Raw genomic sequence first — 16,456 nt, forward strand, 5'->3', positions numbered from 1 at the left:
GTAAGTAGGAGAAACTATGCCTGTCTGGATGCCAGAGAATGTGCCGCTTCCTACCAGGCCTCTCAGTTCAGGGACAACAGAGCATTTTAGAAACTGCACTCCTTATGAGCTGAGCAGCCTGTACTTGGCATAAATACAGTTAGCCTAAGAAGCCTATGACTTGAACTTGTAATGAATAATAAAACGAGTAGCTGCCACTGTGTGATTGAAGGACATTCCCTCAACCAGACTGAGGAAGATCAGAAAATGAACATAACTTGTGTGTGAAAGAAAAGAGAATGATGAAGTGAACAGAGGTGTTACCCCCTTTAAAATAAAAAAACCCTAGTAAGATTGCAGAAGGGGATCAGAGCAGAGAATCTGTGAACATCTGGGGGGAAAAAACAAACAAACAAACAAACAAAAACCTAAGAGCTGAATTTACCTCTGTGTATACTTTCTCTAGGTTCTTAAGGGTCCCAGGACGTCTGGCCAGGGTGAGAGTTTGCTAACAGGGGCTCAGTTTTGCACGGCCATGCATCCACCTCATTGCCCCTTCAACAAAGGACAAACACTGCTTATCTCAGCTGCTTGGCTGTCGGCTACTCAGACTAAGTACTGTGGTAACATTATCATCACCAGACGTTCTCCTATGAGGTAGGTAATTTATCTGTGCAAGGATAATTTGTCCTCTTAACGGCGCATCAAAGCCTTGCCATCAACCTCTTTAAAAACCTGACATAAACATCAGAAAAGTAAGCTCTAAGCTATAAAAAGGCTACCACAAATCCCAGCACCTGCTTCTGTCAGAGAACTCCTAATATCCCAAGTGTCATCACACAGATGAGAAAACACTGATCACTGCCAAAATGGATGTGCATCTCAAAGCTGAGCGTAGCTGACCCTACCTTGAATATAAGTACAGAGGACCTGGCAAAAGGTCCAGTAAATTTAACATAAAGGCTTCTCATTGACTGAATGGGATTTAGGATTATTCCTAGACGGGAAGTAACAATGTCCCAAATGCTAACTATGCTCTTCCAGGCATGAGTGTAACAACCCCACTGAATAGCCATAATCCAACATTCAACTTTATGTTCTTACGGCGACAGTGGAACTGGGTCCCACTGCATGGCTGCATGGGAAAAAAAGTTAGCCTACTGCTGTTTTCTGTAGTTTTAGTACAAAGGATAATAAATCTGAGAACAAGCAAGAAGATACACCGATCTTCAGATTTCCAGAGAGATCAGTTTGAGCTGAAGAGAAAAATGGAGGAGTCTCTACAGCTCGGTTTTCGGCCATTCAGAAGCGATCTCACTGTAGTTCTTCCTCCTTTTCACTTTGTAAGTCAAGGCTTGGGAATATTCTGACAACAGATGCTCCCAGTAGCAAGAGATATCCTCCATCTGCAAGTGTTCAGTGATGAATTGGCGTCCCCTAGAGACATACAAGGCACAGTCAGAACCAATTTTCAGTTCCTGCAAGAGTCTTTGGTTCTATTTTATATGTATATCAACTTTCACTCCTGTTTTTTTCAAATGAGAAACAACACACATTGCTCTGTACCGTCTATTTCAATTTCACAACTTCCATTCAGTCTCATAGCTCTGACACTTGCAGTGCTTTTGTTATCCTCAAGATGGTATTTGTTATCTGGGATAATAAATATCAGATTTCACGTATCAGATACAGCCTGAGCGACAGCGATGCATGCTGCTTCAGAAGCCAGTCCCTGCCAGCCTGGGTATATAATAGTTATAATGCAGACACAGTTCCCAGGGGTCAACTCGCTTCACACCGAGAAGAAAGCTCTGAACTTCTGATGGTTTTCAGTGGGGTTCCTGACATGGGTCACATATGAACCGAAGACCTAAACATATAATCTTGTTATCCAGTTCCCCCTGCTTGTTTTAAGTTCTCCAAGCCTCCTGCTGTTATTGCAGAAGAAAAATATACTTTACCCTATTAATACTAGGCTGTCTTTGACAGGTAACCCCTTCAAAAGCTGCCTAAGAAAATGTTTTAGATAAGAGTGCTTGACAGACAGAAAGGACGCACAACTTACCTCTCTGCAATTTCTTGTGCTATGTTATCATTTTCCTTTACAAACTGCAACAGCTCCCTAAAATAACAACAAAAAATGCTATGAAACAACTAGTTCAGTGGAGAACTATTGCTAAACTTAGCTAAAATATTGTGGAGGATGAGATTAAAGATTTAGAGCTGAGCAAGGGATTGGTGCTCCTCATTTCAGTGCACAGAAGAAACTCGTCACTGCCGGTTGTTCCATGTAAGTCCTGGACAGCATGCTGAAATCCAGGAGCTGACAAGTTTTTAGCCCAATAATATGGTCCTCTTCTCCTGATCTGTGTTGCAGTGGCCACTTGCAAAGATAGAGTATGTAGTGCCTGCTGATTTCAGCGAGGCCAGGAGACATACACACCCAATGAAACTGTATTGTGCAAGTAATACAAGCAAAAGATTCTCTGGGTGTGGTAATAAAGAGAGAAGAACATGATCTCCAAGAGCATTTGACTGATGCCTAGGAGTGGAGGCTCTTCCTAGTGTAATACAGACCAAACCAAATGTAGCAGTGTTTTCCCACGGCATGCAATGCCCCACCGAGCACTCTTAGGGTCTCACACCTGACATCAGAGAGGTCTGATCTGACTGGGACATAGTGGACCCAAGGCTTCAGCTGAGGGTAGAAGAACTCCAACCACTCTTCTCCAACGTGAAAGACGAGAGAACCACACAAGAAGAGGTGCTTCAACCGGAAACTGGCAGCCACTCCCCGGAAATTAAACAGATACCTGTAAAAGAAGAAGGGAAAGGAGCTGATTACATCTGTCATTTTATGGAGAAAGACAGTTAGAAACTGGACTCTGAATAGTGATCAAGTTTCTCTCACAGGTAACATGTGAGGGGTAGGGGTCTCCCTCACACCAAGCTAAGCACTTCTCACTAAAGCAGAGGGAGGACGTTTATTTGAAGCTCCTCGTTGCACGGGTGAGCTGAAGTTACGGAGGTGCTAGGAGAGCTTCCAGTGCCTGTCAAAACTTAGCAAGTGAGGCTTTACTTCCAACTAAGACACCTGCTTATGACAAACCAATGAAGGCTTGCCTCACAGACCACTGCCAGAAAGGCACGGAAGGTCACAACCTGGATGCTGCTACTGGGACTCTACTCTGCTTCACAGACTCTGCTCCCATGAGGAGCTTTTTCCCAATTCTGTTGTCTTGCAATGAGCTTTTTCGTTCATTGTTCTTCTTTGACATATCTATTCAGCCTTTTTTTTTTCTTTTCTTCTGGGATCCTGCTTTAATCTGAATCTAATTGTTTCATATTAACTTGGGAATGTAACCCTAGGAGGTTAAACAGGCTAGCACAAAACAGATGGACTTTGCAGATAACAAAGAATCAACAATTTTGTTTTCGGTATTTTCTGCCAAGTTAGTAAAATGGGCTTGACTGGGGGGGACGGACAGATTTCTCTTAGCAAACTGTATCTCAGAGGGATGTTTGTTTGTTTGCTTTCTTTCTTTTTCAAACCCACGTTTCTCCAATTATATGGAAAGCTGTTTTTCCTGTGGGTAAAACCCATCAGTACATGGAACTAATCTTTGAAGTCAAACAGTTTGGGCTGGGGGAAGGGACTTCTCCCTTTAACGCAGCTATTTTGGGTGAGATGGGGACTATAGCTAAACTTGGCTCAGCAGTAAGTGAAAGGAAGTAAATCTGAAATTATTTTGCATTCCCTGTATTACATAGGAGCTCTAGGCAGGGATGAGGAGCACACTGTATTAGGAACTGAATGCCAACAAGAACAGTGGTGTGGAAGCAAGAAAATGCCTCTGTCAAGTTCAAGCTGTGGCTCGCCTGTGACCTCAGCCAAGTCACTAAGGGCTGCTCTCAGACTTCCGTATACACTTCTGCATAGCACAGAAGGAAACAGTGAGAAATTCCTGTTGACCCTACCAGACCCTGCCTCTCACAGCTTATGGACAGATGGAGGTGTGGCTTCTAGTTTAGGTAGTCTGATTACAGCCCCTCTTTTTGTACCTGTGTTTTCCCAATGACAGTCTGAAGTCAGTAATACACCATGGGACCACTGTAGGGGACAGTCGTCCGTAACAGACGCCACGGAGCCCATATGCCGCTGCTGACAACAACTATTGATGATTATTCCTAAATGGGGCTATGGCAAAAGTGTGAGGGAATGTCTTGGCCCACACTTTATGGAGGGGCTTAAGAGGCATCAGGAGTTGGGGAAGTCTATGTGTAACAGAAGGGAGAAATCTGGGCAACAGTCTAGTGAAATATAAAATGAGACAAGTCAATCACATTTGCACAAAAACACAGCTTCGGCCAAGTGACTGAGCTCTTGTAACAGCAGATTCTAGCTGGTAGAATTGTAACTAAATGCAAACTTTTAAAGCAAAAGAAAAATCAAAACATCAGACATACAAGTAGATGGAAGCCAAGTCTGTATTTCTACAGAGAAAGCCACGAGAATATTACACCAACAAAGCCTCCCGAAAGTAGTTAAAAAATAAAATCCTTTGTAAATCGAAACCACATTCTCCCAAGCTACATATAAAGTACGGATCAGCACTATATCTGCTCAATCATATGTCAGGTTTTCTCTTTTACTATATACATTAAACAGCAACCCTTGCACCAATATGCATATGAAGACATGATTCCTTCCTTCCTTATGTCCTCGAAGACAATAGCGCTATCACTGTAGCACCCAAATGAAACGATTTGGAACTCACAGCTTGATCGAGGAATATAAAGAAAAAATTATAGAAAGTCACTCTGATCAAACAAACAAACAAACAAACAAACGTAAATGTATTTTCTATCTATATGTTAATTAGTGATCTAAGATCTCTACTCTCCCCAAAGCACTTTATTTCTCCCGACCTGACAAGGGAGAGCTGACACTGACACAGGCCACAGTAAGCTCCCAGATTTTCAGCTGCTGTATGTCTGTTCCCAAACCTCCCTGTCTGCATGGAGCTGGTTGCTGGAATTAGATCTTAAAATAAAATGAGATGATACACCATGCAAGGAAAGAAATAACCCATAGCCCTTGAATAGCTTTACTTTTCAAAATTCTTACTTGTATTTGCAGTGATCAACCAGTGGAATTTCCTTTGCAGGAGGCTTCCCTAAGGTGTCCTTAAAGTAAAGAGATTTTTTTTAAAAAAAACAAAACAGTAAGTTTTATATGGTTATTTCAAACTCATTTTCCTTCTCAGTTACAAATAAATCTGAAGCCTCAAAACTCTCCATCTCACTTCTGAGAAAACCTTCCCTGGTGGGCTTTTAGAAGTAGTATAAAGAATTTGGAGCCCTTCAAACAAGAAAAAAAAAAAGTTCAGTAAATTACACATTGCTTGTAAGCAAATGCCAGTGCAAACACATTAAATGGTAATGTTTAGTTGGCAGCTACAGAGCTGAAAACAGCTTGGGACAATGGACTCTGTGAAGCCAAGTGTAACTGGATTAGCCAAGACTGTCTGGAGAGAGCTGGACTGTGCACTAATATGGAGCTAAAAAGTTAACAACAACAATTATCAGAACGTTATCAGCAGCAAGACAAATAGATGGAGATGACAGAAAGAGGTTTAGAAAGACTGACAGCAACATGCAAGCAGCTTGGGGCTAGAAGGGGAAGTTGGCTAATTTTTCAGTAATGGAAGAGGAGGGGATTGGCATAGGTTCATTTTCTTATCTGTGCTGGCTTTCTTCAACAAAAAGCATAGACGGGGAAAAAAAAAGGTGGTCCTGGCAGGCTCTAGAGACTCCTTCCTTTCATCCACCAGAGAGCCCTACCCTCAACAGAACTGCAAGCCTCCCCCACACTACACCATTCACAGCTCTCCAACAAGATGCATCTCAATCATCAAAGCCATCTTGCAATGCTACCCTTTCTGGCCCTCATGCTCAGAAGAGAGGCAACACCCACGCACCTTCTCAGATTTCCAAGCCTGATTTTTAGTGTACTCAGCATCAACGAGCTCTGGGTCTTCTCGGGACAGCAGAATGAGGGGATCTCTCTCAGGGCTTGTTCTGCAAAAGAAATGACATCAGTCATTGCCAAACCATCTCACCCAACACAGCTACCCAACTACAGGACTCGAGACCCTGCCTCTTTATGGAACTGACTTCAGTGTGTCCCCAGAAAACATTATTGAGTGCATACCGTACCGCAGATATCTGCCCAAGGGTATATTAGCAGAAGAAAAATGATCTGAGGCCACATTTCTTTGTTTCACTTATGAAAAAATAGTAAATGTTTAATAGTATTATTTAAGCAATTCCCAGCACATATCAGCAGAGATGCTGTTTCCTTTAGGCCTTACACTGATGGGAGCCAAATACTCCAACTCCCTAAGTCAGAGAGAGCTAAGAGATGGTAAGCATCTCCAGATCTGATCCCTCTGACCCCTACTGATAAACAAGGTTATGACATCCCTTAGGCTCACTCCTCATCATCTCCTGAACCTACCTATTAATAGCAGGATGTCAAGTCCATCCCTGAAACTCAATGATGCTGGAGGAACAGGGAGGAGCAGGGGTTAATATGGTTCAAACCGTCACTGGGGAGAAAAATAACCTATCCTCTTAACCCCCATCACTCAGGTAACTAACAGAAGAATACTTGTTGATTCACTGATAAGCACTTGCACAGAGAATAAAGTATTCACATTGGCAAGAGGCATGCCCATCAGTATCAAATCTTTAGATTTACATTATGCACCCGCAGTTCCTTTCACGGAACAAAAGAAGCTGGTTCTAAGAAACTTTTACTCTTTAAGAAATAAAGCAGCAAATCCATCATAACCTCTGATTCTAATATTAAGCTTACTATAATAAACTAGTTGCAAACTGTAACTCTTACAGTGGTGAAATGTAGCTGCACAAAATATCTCGCCTTCCTTACTTTTAAAGAAGATATTCTAGGTTACATTTGTTTAGGAAGATATGCTCACCTGGATCCTCGGAAATATCCTTTAGAGATTTTCTTCATCCATGGCCATTTTTCTGCAGATCTGAAATATTGTTTATACGTGGCAATAAATGATTTAATAAAACCATGAAACAGTAATCTCATCAGTTTTCACAGCATGATCTCATTTTACAACTCTTCGTTTTTGATGGAAATCATTTTCTTCACTATCGCAGAAAAAACTCTCTGCCAGGTCCAATGAAACATGTTTTCCTGTGAATACTGTGGTCAAGACCACATGATATAGGTTACTTTTTGGAACGCTTTTCAGTGAAAACAATAAATTTTCTCTCCTTCACTGACTATAGATAGTGCAAAATGACTAGAGAGTTTTTAGCTACTGTCATTTCCCACTTAGAAATAAAAAGGCCCAATGTTTTAAAAAGACAGGGGGTTGTCGTTTCCCCAAATAAATTTCATTTTGAATTTAAGTGAGCTCTTCACAATAACTGTTCACACGCTTTATTTTTGTCAATGCAGTCGCCTGCCTCCCTCTAGGGAGCTGTTTGTTGCACGTTTATGTTGCACCTGGCTTGACATGTACATCCTGATCCCCAGCCTGATCTGTGCAGGTTAAGCTTTGCATCTGCTTGTAACCCAGTGTCTTAAGTGGGACTCAGTAGTAAGGTGAGGATAAACAAATACTTTGAACCTTCACTGTATTATATTATAGTACATTTGGCTTAGGATTTTGAAGAAGAAAACATTCAACCTCACATTCTCATGCTAACTGTTTGACATCAAGGTGTTGTGTTTTTTTCTTGTTATGTTTCTATGTTCATTCACTGTTACATACTTTATCACTTTCCAAGGGAAACAGCCCCTTACTCTGCTAATAGTCAAAGATCTTGTGAAAAGAAAGACTCCCAGTCAGAAACATATTCTGTCTTATTCTCAGCCCAGTAATCATTCTTGCTTTGTGGGAATGATTCCAGATTCCTCTATTGTACAATACTCAAGTAAAAGCAGACCTAAAGAAGGCTTTCCTTTACCCTTTCAGGAGCTTACACAAACAGCCTGGATCATCTCTGCAGTAAAAAAAAACACAGCTCCTAGAGAAGCAGGTGTAAACAAAGAAAAATATTTCTATGTGTCAGGGGAGATTTCTGCAGGCAAAAGATAACTCCTGCTTTATTGACAAACCCTGTTCCACTGAAAATGATAGTAATCTAGCCCTGACAGCAGGTACAATGTGCATACTTTGTCCCCTGCATTCCTTACCAAAGTGTTGGGAACAGGGAAGCTAATTATAACTTCTAGTTACATCATCCAAGGTTTCCATGGAGAATTCTTATACAGCAGATAGGCTGTATGTAGTTAATGAGGCAGCAGGACAGATGACAGGCCGACAGACCTGTGGTCTTAAGACTTCAACGTTGCCCTAATCCTGCTCAGTGCTAGATGGCTTTCACTGTGATTTTTGTTTTCCATTCAGCCTCCCCCCAAAATATTCATTTCCAAAACATACCTTCTGAGGTCCTCTCTCATGAGGTCCCAGCGCCCTAAACCTGTTGGGTAAATTGGCCAAACAGCCGGTCCTCCTTCCCAAAACGTCCAGGCAGGATACATGATGTCATTGTATTCGTGTGTCTTAAGAAAAAGGAGAATAATATAAGAGTGAGAGTAGCATTTACTTCAGTTTACTGAGCCCACCAGCAGCGATGTCCTTTCAGGGCATTCTGCCTGGTTTCTCCCTCACTGCAGCCGTGAGAGCTTTGTGGTCACCATGGGGTTGCAAGGGGCTACATGAACACAACCCAACCGAAGAAAGACAGTGTATTTCAGCAGGCATGTCTGCTCTGAGTGGCGCACTGGACCAGCTGACTTCTGAAGGTCCTTTCCAAGCAAAATGTTTCAATGATTTCAAAAAGGCTATGCCTTGCTACATGATAACATGGCACTTCTGTGTTAGAAAGTAACAAAGAAGATCCATGATATGGCTAACTAGTATTTTAAGACCTGGGCTACACACACCTTTCTAAAGTGTGTTCTACTGACTGTAACTTAAAAGGCATTACTATCTCCTCTGTGACAGAGGCACTTCTAGGCCCTTTGACATTTAGGTTTCCAGTACTTCATATCATTCCAGCCTTCTCAGAAATCACTTGACAATTCACTGTAACAAACATCCCAGTCACGTAAGAATTTCAATTCCTCATTCCTATCTGGATGCTTAAATTCTCTTTTAATCAGGGGGAAAAAAAGTACCTAAGACTAAATTCTTGCATCAAACCAGACTACAGGCCACTTCTCTGCACTAGTAATCAACTTAGTATCCAACTTATCCATCTTTCTGTCACCTGGAAATACTGGAGAGCCAAGTCCACCAAAGTAGTTAGGAGGCTGGTGCACAAAACATATGAAAAGAAACTTGAGAACTGGGTTTATCGTGCACAGGAAGGCTTGCAGGAATCTAAATATTGTCTTCTGCAACCTAATGGAAGAATTTGGAGAAGACAGAGGCAGATTCTTTTCAGAAGTGCACTAAGACAGAATGTGAGGCAATAGACTTTGATTACAAAAAACAAAACAAAAAAATCCAATTAAAAACTGGGAAACCTATTTTCATTCTGAGGGAAGTGAAACACTAGAGCACGTGCCCAGGGGAGCCACGGACACCCTGTTCTTGGAAATGCTCAGAACTGGGCAGGATGCAGCCCCTGGCACCCCGATGGTCTTGCTATGAGTGAGGTGCTGGACTGGGAGACCTCCTCAGGTGCCTTCCAACTTAAATGAGCGTGTGCTTCTACAATCTGCTCCTTCCCAACCTTGCTATAAGCAGGCATTGGTAACAAACCGTGACAACTCCAGCCACCACCCTTCCAAGATGCAGAATATGACAGACAATCCTGCAATCCTTATGCTTTCAGCATTAGAAAGCACCATGGACCAGCATCCTGGACCCTCCTCATTCTGGCAGGGACTAACACGGTCTGTTCAAATAAAGGCTGTGCCTGGGTCACTGTGTTTCAGATAAGGATAGGGCTGGGATTACAGTTCAGATACTGGACAGCAGTGACTGGAAAACTCAAGTTTCTTGCAGAGTCCTGCAAGGGATTCAGGGGCAGGATGATGAATATGACTGCAGAGATTAAACTCCTGCAACCTGGTCTGCATTCATTTGGGTTCTGCTGGCTAGAGTTGAAGATGGGCTATGGTGCAGGGGCAAGACAGCTACCTCTACTAATACATCTAGCAGTGAACAAAGTTCTTGAATGATAGCACTTGCAATGCTGTATTGGAATTCTAGAGGTAGTTTTAGGATGCGGAGGACTAGGCAATGGTAGATCACATTAGAGTTCCGACCGCATGAGCTGAAGGCCTGAGTTCAGGGTAAGATACTATAATTTAGCAGAATCAGAACACAGCCTGAGCTAGCAAGAGCAAATGATTTACTGCTTCTATTTGCATCCTACAGTTTGCTGGGCTTCAGCCAAGGAAAGGGTCATCATGATCAGGGTTAGGTGGCAAAGCTGTAGAATTTGGGCATGTTGAGCATACACTAAGGAACAGCAAGATTTCCTGAAGTTTGAGGTGTAAGGATATTTTATTGGAGACATTGTCCTACAATCAGATTTAACAATGGAAAGGCAGGAAAAAAATACAGAAGTTCTCTCCAGTTTGGAAATAGAGAAGGAAAGAGCAAATGTCTGTGTGTGTGTGTCTGCCTCTGTGTGTATGAGCATGTTTGGAGATGGAAGAAGAAACCCACAGGAAAAGAGTTCACAGGAGACAGCACTATTACAGAAATGAAGATAAGAAACACTTATCTGCGGTGCCAAAAAAAAAGGACCAAAATATTCATATTAACTGAGATCAGCTATGACAGCTGACTGATGATGAAAAATCCTTAACAATGCTGATAAGCTGTGGCTACAATTTTAACAGAGGCATTGTAGCAAATCACAGTGATGCTGGCACATATCCCATCCAGCTGTGCATCATTCTGCTGTAGCAGAGGTACACTTTTTGACCTGGAAGAGGAGATAATGAGGGGAAAAACTGTTCTGTTAAATAAATCTGTAAGTCTGTCTGCCAGAAAACTGGAAGCAAAAAGCAGCATAATGAGTGAAAAAGAGCAAGCAACTTTGACACACAGGAAATCTGGGGGGAACCATCCTCAAAAATATGTGTTACCAAGAAAAAGGAGGACATGCATGTCTCAGGAATGCTCAGCTTTTAAAAGTGTGCGCACCTTACTGAAGGAGAAGACCGGGATAATGGGTTTCATCCACTTGGGGACCTGGGGGTAGTCTCGCACATTGATCACCATTTCCATGTCAGGGAGGCGGTTGATGATCCCCCGAAGGAAATACTCGACTCCACTACATCTGTGGGGAAATGACACATATGGCAAAGAACCATAAGGAGAAGCAGAATCCTGGAGACTCTTGCAGGCCTCTCTGCACAACAGCAGAAGAGATGGTGAGCCTGAGACATGCCATGGTGCAGGCTGGGAATTGCCTAGAGCAGCCTCTAAGCCACAGTGCAGTACAGACACTTCCTGCTTACATTTAAGGCTCATACAAAATTTTCTAGGCTCCTGCCCTGATAAGGGATTGATAAGGAAATGAAATACTGTTGTGCTCAGTGACTTTCAACGTGGCAGGGTTGGAAGTACTCTTGTGTCCCCGCTAGGGAGACGGGATCTTCTGCATGGCTCTTACCTTGCAGGGAACATGCAGTCGTGCTCACGGTACAGCTTGTTCTTAATGATTTGGTAGTGCGTCCCAAGCTTCCGGCTCACCACATCTGACATTATCTCCTTGGAAATGCCACCTCGAAAAGGAGCCAGGTCCTGCTTCCAGACACTGAAACAAAACGATCAGCCAAAATTAAGCGCAGCAGGGAGGATACTGCACATAAATTACTGCAACATCCAGGAGAGGCTTCTAGCTCTGACAAGTTCCATATAGCTTCCAGCTCCGCTACACGTGGCATATTGGAGGATTCAATTTCAGTCACTTGAAACAGCCGCTACTCAGAGACTCAAAGGTCCAAGCTTTGCTCTTTGATGATCTATGTGCTGTTTGCCTGAACAGAAAACCCAGCACAGGCTAAATCAACACTGTCAGCAGTAGTCATTATCCCAGAAAACACCTTACACACCCAGGCAGGTTATGGATAAAGCCTTCAGTTCACTTAACCAGAGTTCTGAAGCTTGAAGATTTCCAGGTATGATGGGCCAAACCAAGACCAAATTCCTCACAAAATGCTACGTGGACATAGAAAAGAAGAGTTTAGTTGTGAGGAGCAGCATCACCCAGTAACGCTGTATACAATGAAAGCTAGTTCAGGAGAACAAACATATGCAAAGTCTGTTCTGTGACATCTGCACATCACCAGTGAGCTCCAGGAACGCAGTATGAAAATACAACCCTAACCTATACAAGAAAATACAGATGGAGGATACAGTTTATATTAATTCACTGTAATGGCTCCCAGATCTAACTGCTTGGGGCAGTTAGTAAGTGCTGCTGGACTGTAAGAGCCATGAAGACATCTCTGCTACTTTTTGGCAGATACTGCATCAATGCCTTAGTTTCATACAACACTGCACAGACAGAAGGGGTGAACCCACTATGAGCACAGTCAAACCCTGGCACAGGTTGCCCAGAGAGGTTGTGGGCTTTCCATCTTTGGAGTTATTCATATTCTGGCTGGACATGGTCCTGGCAACTTGCTCTAGGTGGCCCTGCTTGAACAAGGACGTTGGACTTGATGATCTCAAGAGGTTCCCCTCCCACCTCAATGATTCTGTTACTCTGTATCAGATATAAAATTGTGAACTACATAAAAAATTGTCCCAGTACAGATGGGCTGATCACAGGATAAGCTGTGTGACAGGGATGCAAATCGAATGAGCCTGAGATCATGAAGAAAGTTGGAGAGTTTTACAGCATGTCCATGTCATTCTAGCCTATATTACAGAATCACAGAATCACAGAATCACAGAATTTCTAGGTTGGAAGAGACCTCAAGATCATCAAGTCCAACCTCTAACCTAACACTAACAGTCCCCACTAAACCATATCCCTAAGCTCTACATCTAAACGTCTTTTGAAGACTTCTAGGGGTGGTGACTCCACCACCTCCCTGGGCAGCCTGTTCCAATGCCTCACAACCCTTTCAGTAAAGAAGCTCTTCCTAACATCTAACCTAAAACTCCCCTGGCGCAACTTTAGCCCATTCCCCCTCGTCCTGTCACCAGGCACGTGGGAGAACAGGCCAACCCCCACCTCTCTACAGCCTCCTTTAAGGTATCTGTAGAGAGCGATAAGGTCGCCCCTGAGCCTCCTCTTCTCCAGGCTGAATAAGCCCAGCTCCCTCAGCCGCTCCTCGTAGGACTTGTTCTCCAGGCCCCTCACCAGCTTCGTCGCCCTTCTTTGGACCCACTCAAGCACCTCGATGTCCTTCTTGTAGCGAGGGGCCCAAAACTGAACACAGTACTCGAGGTGCGGCCTCACCAGAGCCGAGTACAGGGGGACGATCACCTCCCTAGCCCTGCTGGTCACACTATTTCTTATGCAAGCCAGGATGCCGTTGGCCTTCTTGGCCACCTGAGCACACTGCTGGCTCATATTCAGCCGACTGTCCACTATCACTCCCAGGTCCTTCTCCGCCTGGCAGCTTTCCAACCACTCATCTCCCAGCCTGTAGCTCTGCTTGGGGTTATTACGCCCCAGGTGCAGGACCCGGCACTTGGCCTTGTTAAACTTCATGCAGTTGACCCCAGCCCATCGGTGCAGCCTATCCAGATCCTCCTGCAGAGCCTTCCTACCCTCGAGCAGATCGACACTCGCACCTAACTTGGTGTCATCTGCAAACTTACTGAGGGTGCACTCAATGCCCTCGTCCAGAGGGCTACCTTTCAGTACTGCTACCTTTCAGTAGTCACTGAAAGTTCTTTTCAGTTCTTGGCCACCAGAAAACCTGACACAAGTAGAATCTGTTATCTGGGAAAAAGTACTGGCTTTCAATGTTCTGCTACACACTCACATATCTCCAAATCAGCTATCAAAATGAAAAGAGCCTCTTAGTTGCACAGTGTGTACATGCTGTATCATCTTTCCAGATTCTTTTGTAAAGCCTGTCACTACTGAATAAACCTGCTCTTTAAACAACCCTTAAATGAAATGCTGCTGTAATGAGAACTAGGTTTGGAGAATCACAGCAACTGTAACTTTCTGTTACTATCAATTATCATGTTCTGAAGCAGGTGTGGAAGTCATACCCAAAGGCGGGTAGGAGACGGTGGTGTGTATGTTTAAAGATTAGGAGATGTCTTTATGCTGTATTTGAATTGTAACTGAGGAAAAAGACTCGAAGACTCGAAGACTAAACTAGAAGAGACTTCTCATAAATATATAAAGAGCAATGAAGATCAAAAACTCCAAACAGTATACAAATGGTTGGCCCAGTATGACTCATCTGATATTAAAAGCCAGTCTGGTGCTCAATCTCACCTCCAAAGTGAATGAGCACATCTATTTTTTAAACAGGAGTCTGAAAATGGGACATCTGCATTTCTGCATTTGGAAGCCTAAGCCTAAAGACAGAGGAATACTTCCTGAATGAGCTCCTCTTGGATCATATTAGGTCATGCAAAAGTCAGGCAGTTAAATATCCACTGCTAGTCCAGTTCTTACAGGCAGTGAACTAAACTCCCTAGAAAGAGTGCTCTTCCAGTTCTCCCCTCCCTTCTTCCACTGGAAGCCCTGTCCAGGCACAGGGAGTGCACAAGGTACAACACAGTATCACACCAATGAATATGCTTTCTGTAATGATTATTCTTAATCTACATATTTTAAAATATTTTGCATGTACTTGATTTCTTCCACTTTTAAAAGCCCACCAGAAAAACTTGTTAGCAGTGTCCCACTGAGAGAGAAGGCAGAAGTGGATTTTTAGCACAGAAATATAACCAACTGTGTATGGGATTATCATGCACTCATGTATGAGATGCCAATACAGTTTAAGTTGTTCAGTCGCAGAGGACAAGGGCAGTGACTGATGTGCAGGTGGACACACCTTCTACTAGAACTATGGAGGCTGGCCTATTTCACACAATAATCTCCTTCTTGCAAGCACTGTGATCTATGATGGGTGAAGATACGCTACTCTAGAGCCCAAATATTCTATAGCTAACTCCCATCCATCAGTGCTGCCAAAAGTATTCCCGATCATGGCCAGAGTCCTGTCCAGTAACAAGGAAGCAGTGTCTCACCTTCGGTGGCAGCTGCAATTCTCCTTTACACATGGCTTATAGACTTCCACAGCTTTGTTAATTTGGTCAGTTATTGTTTTCCACTTGGCATCTGAAACACACAGGAAGGAAAAGTCAAAGTTAATTCATTAAACCACCAGAGCGACCAGCGGGAGCCGAGCAGGACTTCTGGTCCAGCTGGCAATAGCTTCTTAACACAACCCCACGACACACTTCAGTACTGCTGAACTGGAGCGCGCCTGGCAGCGAACCCAGCCAGGCCTCCCGAAATGATGGGAAGCGGCTGAACCCTACGGGCTGAACCCTACGGGCTGAACCCTACGGGCTGAAGCCCAGGCACCACGCGGCCCCGTGATGTGGTCCCCAGAGGGGTGGCCGTGGTCCTTCTGACGGAGACTGGCTGACGGCAGCCTGCAAAACCAAACTCACCTCCGCCAACCACCGCTGTTAAACCCAGTTAGCCGCTTTCTGCTGTGTGACTACAAGGAAGCAGCAGACTCTCCCCCCATACCTCGTGTTTGATTTTCTTTCCAGAACCTGGAAATGCGGGCACGGAGAAGGACCGAACGCCAATCTCCTCAGCCACCAGAGACCAGCACCATCCAGCCCGACCCCAGGGCACCTACCCGCCCGCCCGCCCGCCCTGCAGCAGCGCTCACCTCCCGGGCCACCCGCCGCCACCCCCGATGCCGATGCCGGTGCCCGCAGCGCCCAGAGGGCCAGCAGCGCCCACAGGGGCACCGCCACCCGCCCCATGCCGCCGCCGAGCCGCCGGGGGGCGGAGACGCCCCGGCTACAAATGGCGGCCGCGACCGCCACTGCCCCCCCCCCCAAAATGGCGGCGGGCGTTGGGCGCCATGGGAGCTGTAGTTTTTGCCGTGTCTCGGCCCGGCCGCGCTCCGTGGCGGCGCTGCTCCCCCACCGCCGCCACCACCCCGAGGCCGTGAGGGCTGCGTGTGGCCGGGACCCGGTGGGCAGGGTCCTCCGTGCCTCCCCCCCGCCATGTTCTCCCGGGAGCGGGTTGCCCCCAGGGGCCGGGCGCGGTGTTGAGCCATGGGGCGGCTGCGTTGAGGTGCCACGGCCCAATCTGCCCCCGCTGCCCCGGCACATCCAGGCTTGGCGGGGAATGGTGGCTGCCGCCTCTGAAACTGGCGGTGGAGGTGCTGGTTGTCACTGGATGCTGCCCCCCAATGTGTGTTACCCTCTGTGGGGCTCTCATGGGTCACATC

The 16,456-nt window shown here is 44.9% G+C and overlaps 1 protein-coding gene across 1 annotated transcript; it reads right to left on the bottom strand.

Moving 5' to 3' along the window:
• Positions 1 to 1,115: 1,115 nt before the first annotated feature.
• POGLUT1 (protein O-glucosyltransferase 1) lies at positions 1,116 to 15,998 on the bottom strand. Its single transcript, XM_035315294.1, has 11 exons — positions 15,887 to 15,998; positions 15,228 to 15,318; positions 11,668 to 11,811; positions 11,196 to 11,331; positions 8,469 to 8,590; positions 6,984 to 7,043; positions 5,961 to 6,060; positions 5,108 to 5,166; positions 2,625 to 2,792; positions 2,045 to 2,101; positions 1,116 to 1,416 (listed from the first exon to the last, which is right to left on the bottom strand). The coding sequence occupies exons 1-11, from the start codon at positions 15,981 to 15,983 to the stop codon at positions 1,260 to 1,262; spliced, it is 1,191 nt and encodes a 396-aa protein (XP_035171185.1). The 5' UTR covers positions 15,984 to 15,998; the 3' UTR covers positions 1,116 to 1,259.
• Positions 15,999 to 16,456: the final 458 nt, after the last annotated feature.

This window comes from Oxyura jamaicensis, chromosome 1 (genome assembly GCF_011077185.1).
Source record: "Oxyura jamaicensis isolate SHBP4307 breed ruddy duck chromosome 1, BPBGC_Ojam_1.0, whole genome shotgun sequence".
In the NCBI taxonomy this organism is placed as follows: Eukaryota; Metazoa; Chordata; class Aves; order Anseriformes; family Anatidae; genus Oxyura; species Oxyura jamaicensis.

Excerpts from the sequence above, each read along its gene's own strand:
- POGLUT1 (XM_035315294.1), bottom strand. The coding sequence starts at position 15,983 with ATGGGGCGGGTGGCGGTGCCCCTGTGGGCGCTGCTGGCCCTCTGGGCG. Across the intron at positions 15,319-15,886 it reads GGCGGCGGGTGGCCCGGGAG|ATGCCAAGTGGAAAACAATA; the intron begins GTGAGCGCTGCT and ends TGTGTGTTTCAG. Across the intron at positions 2,102-2,624 it reads TCAGACCTCTCTGATGTCAG|GGAGCTGTTGCAGTTTGTAA; the intron begins GTGTGAGACCCT and ends TTGTTATTTTAG.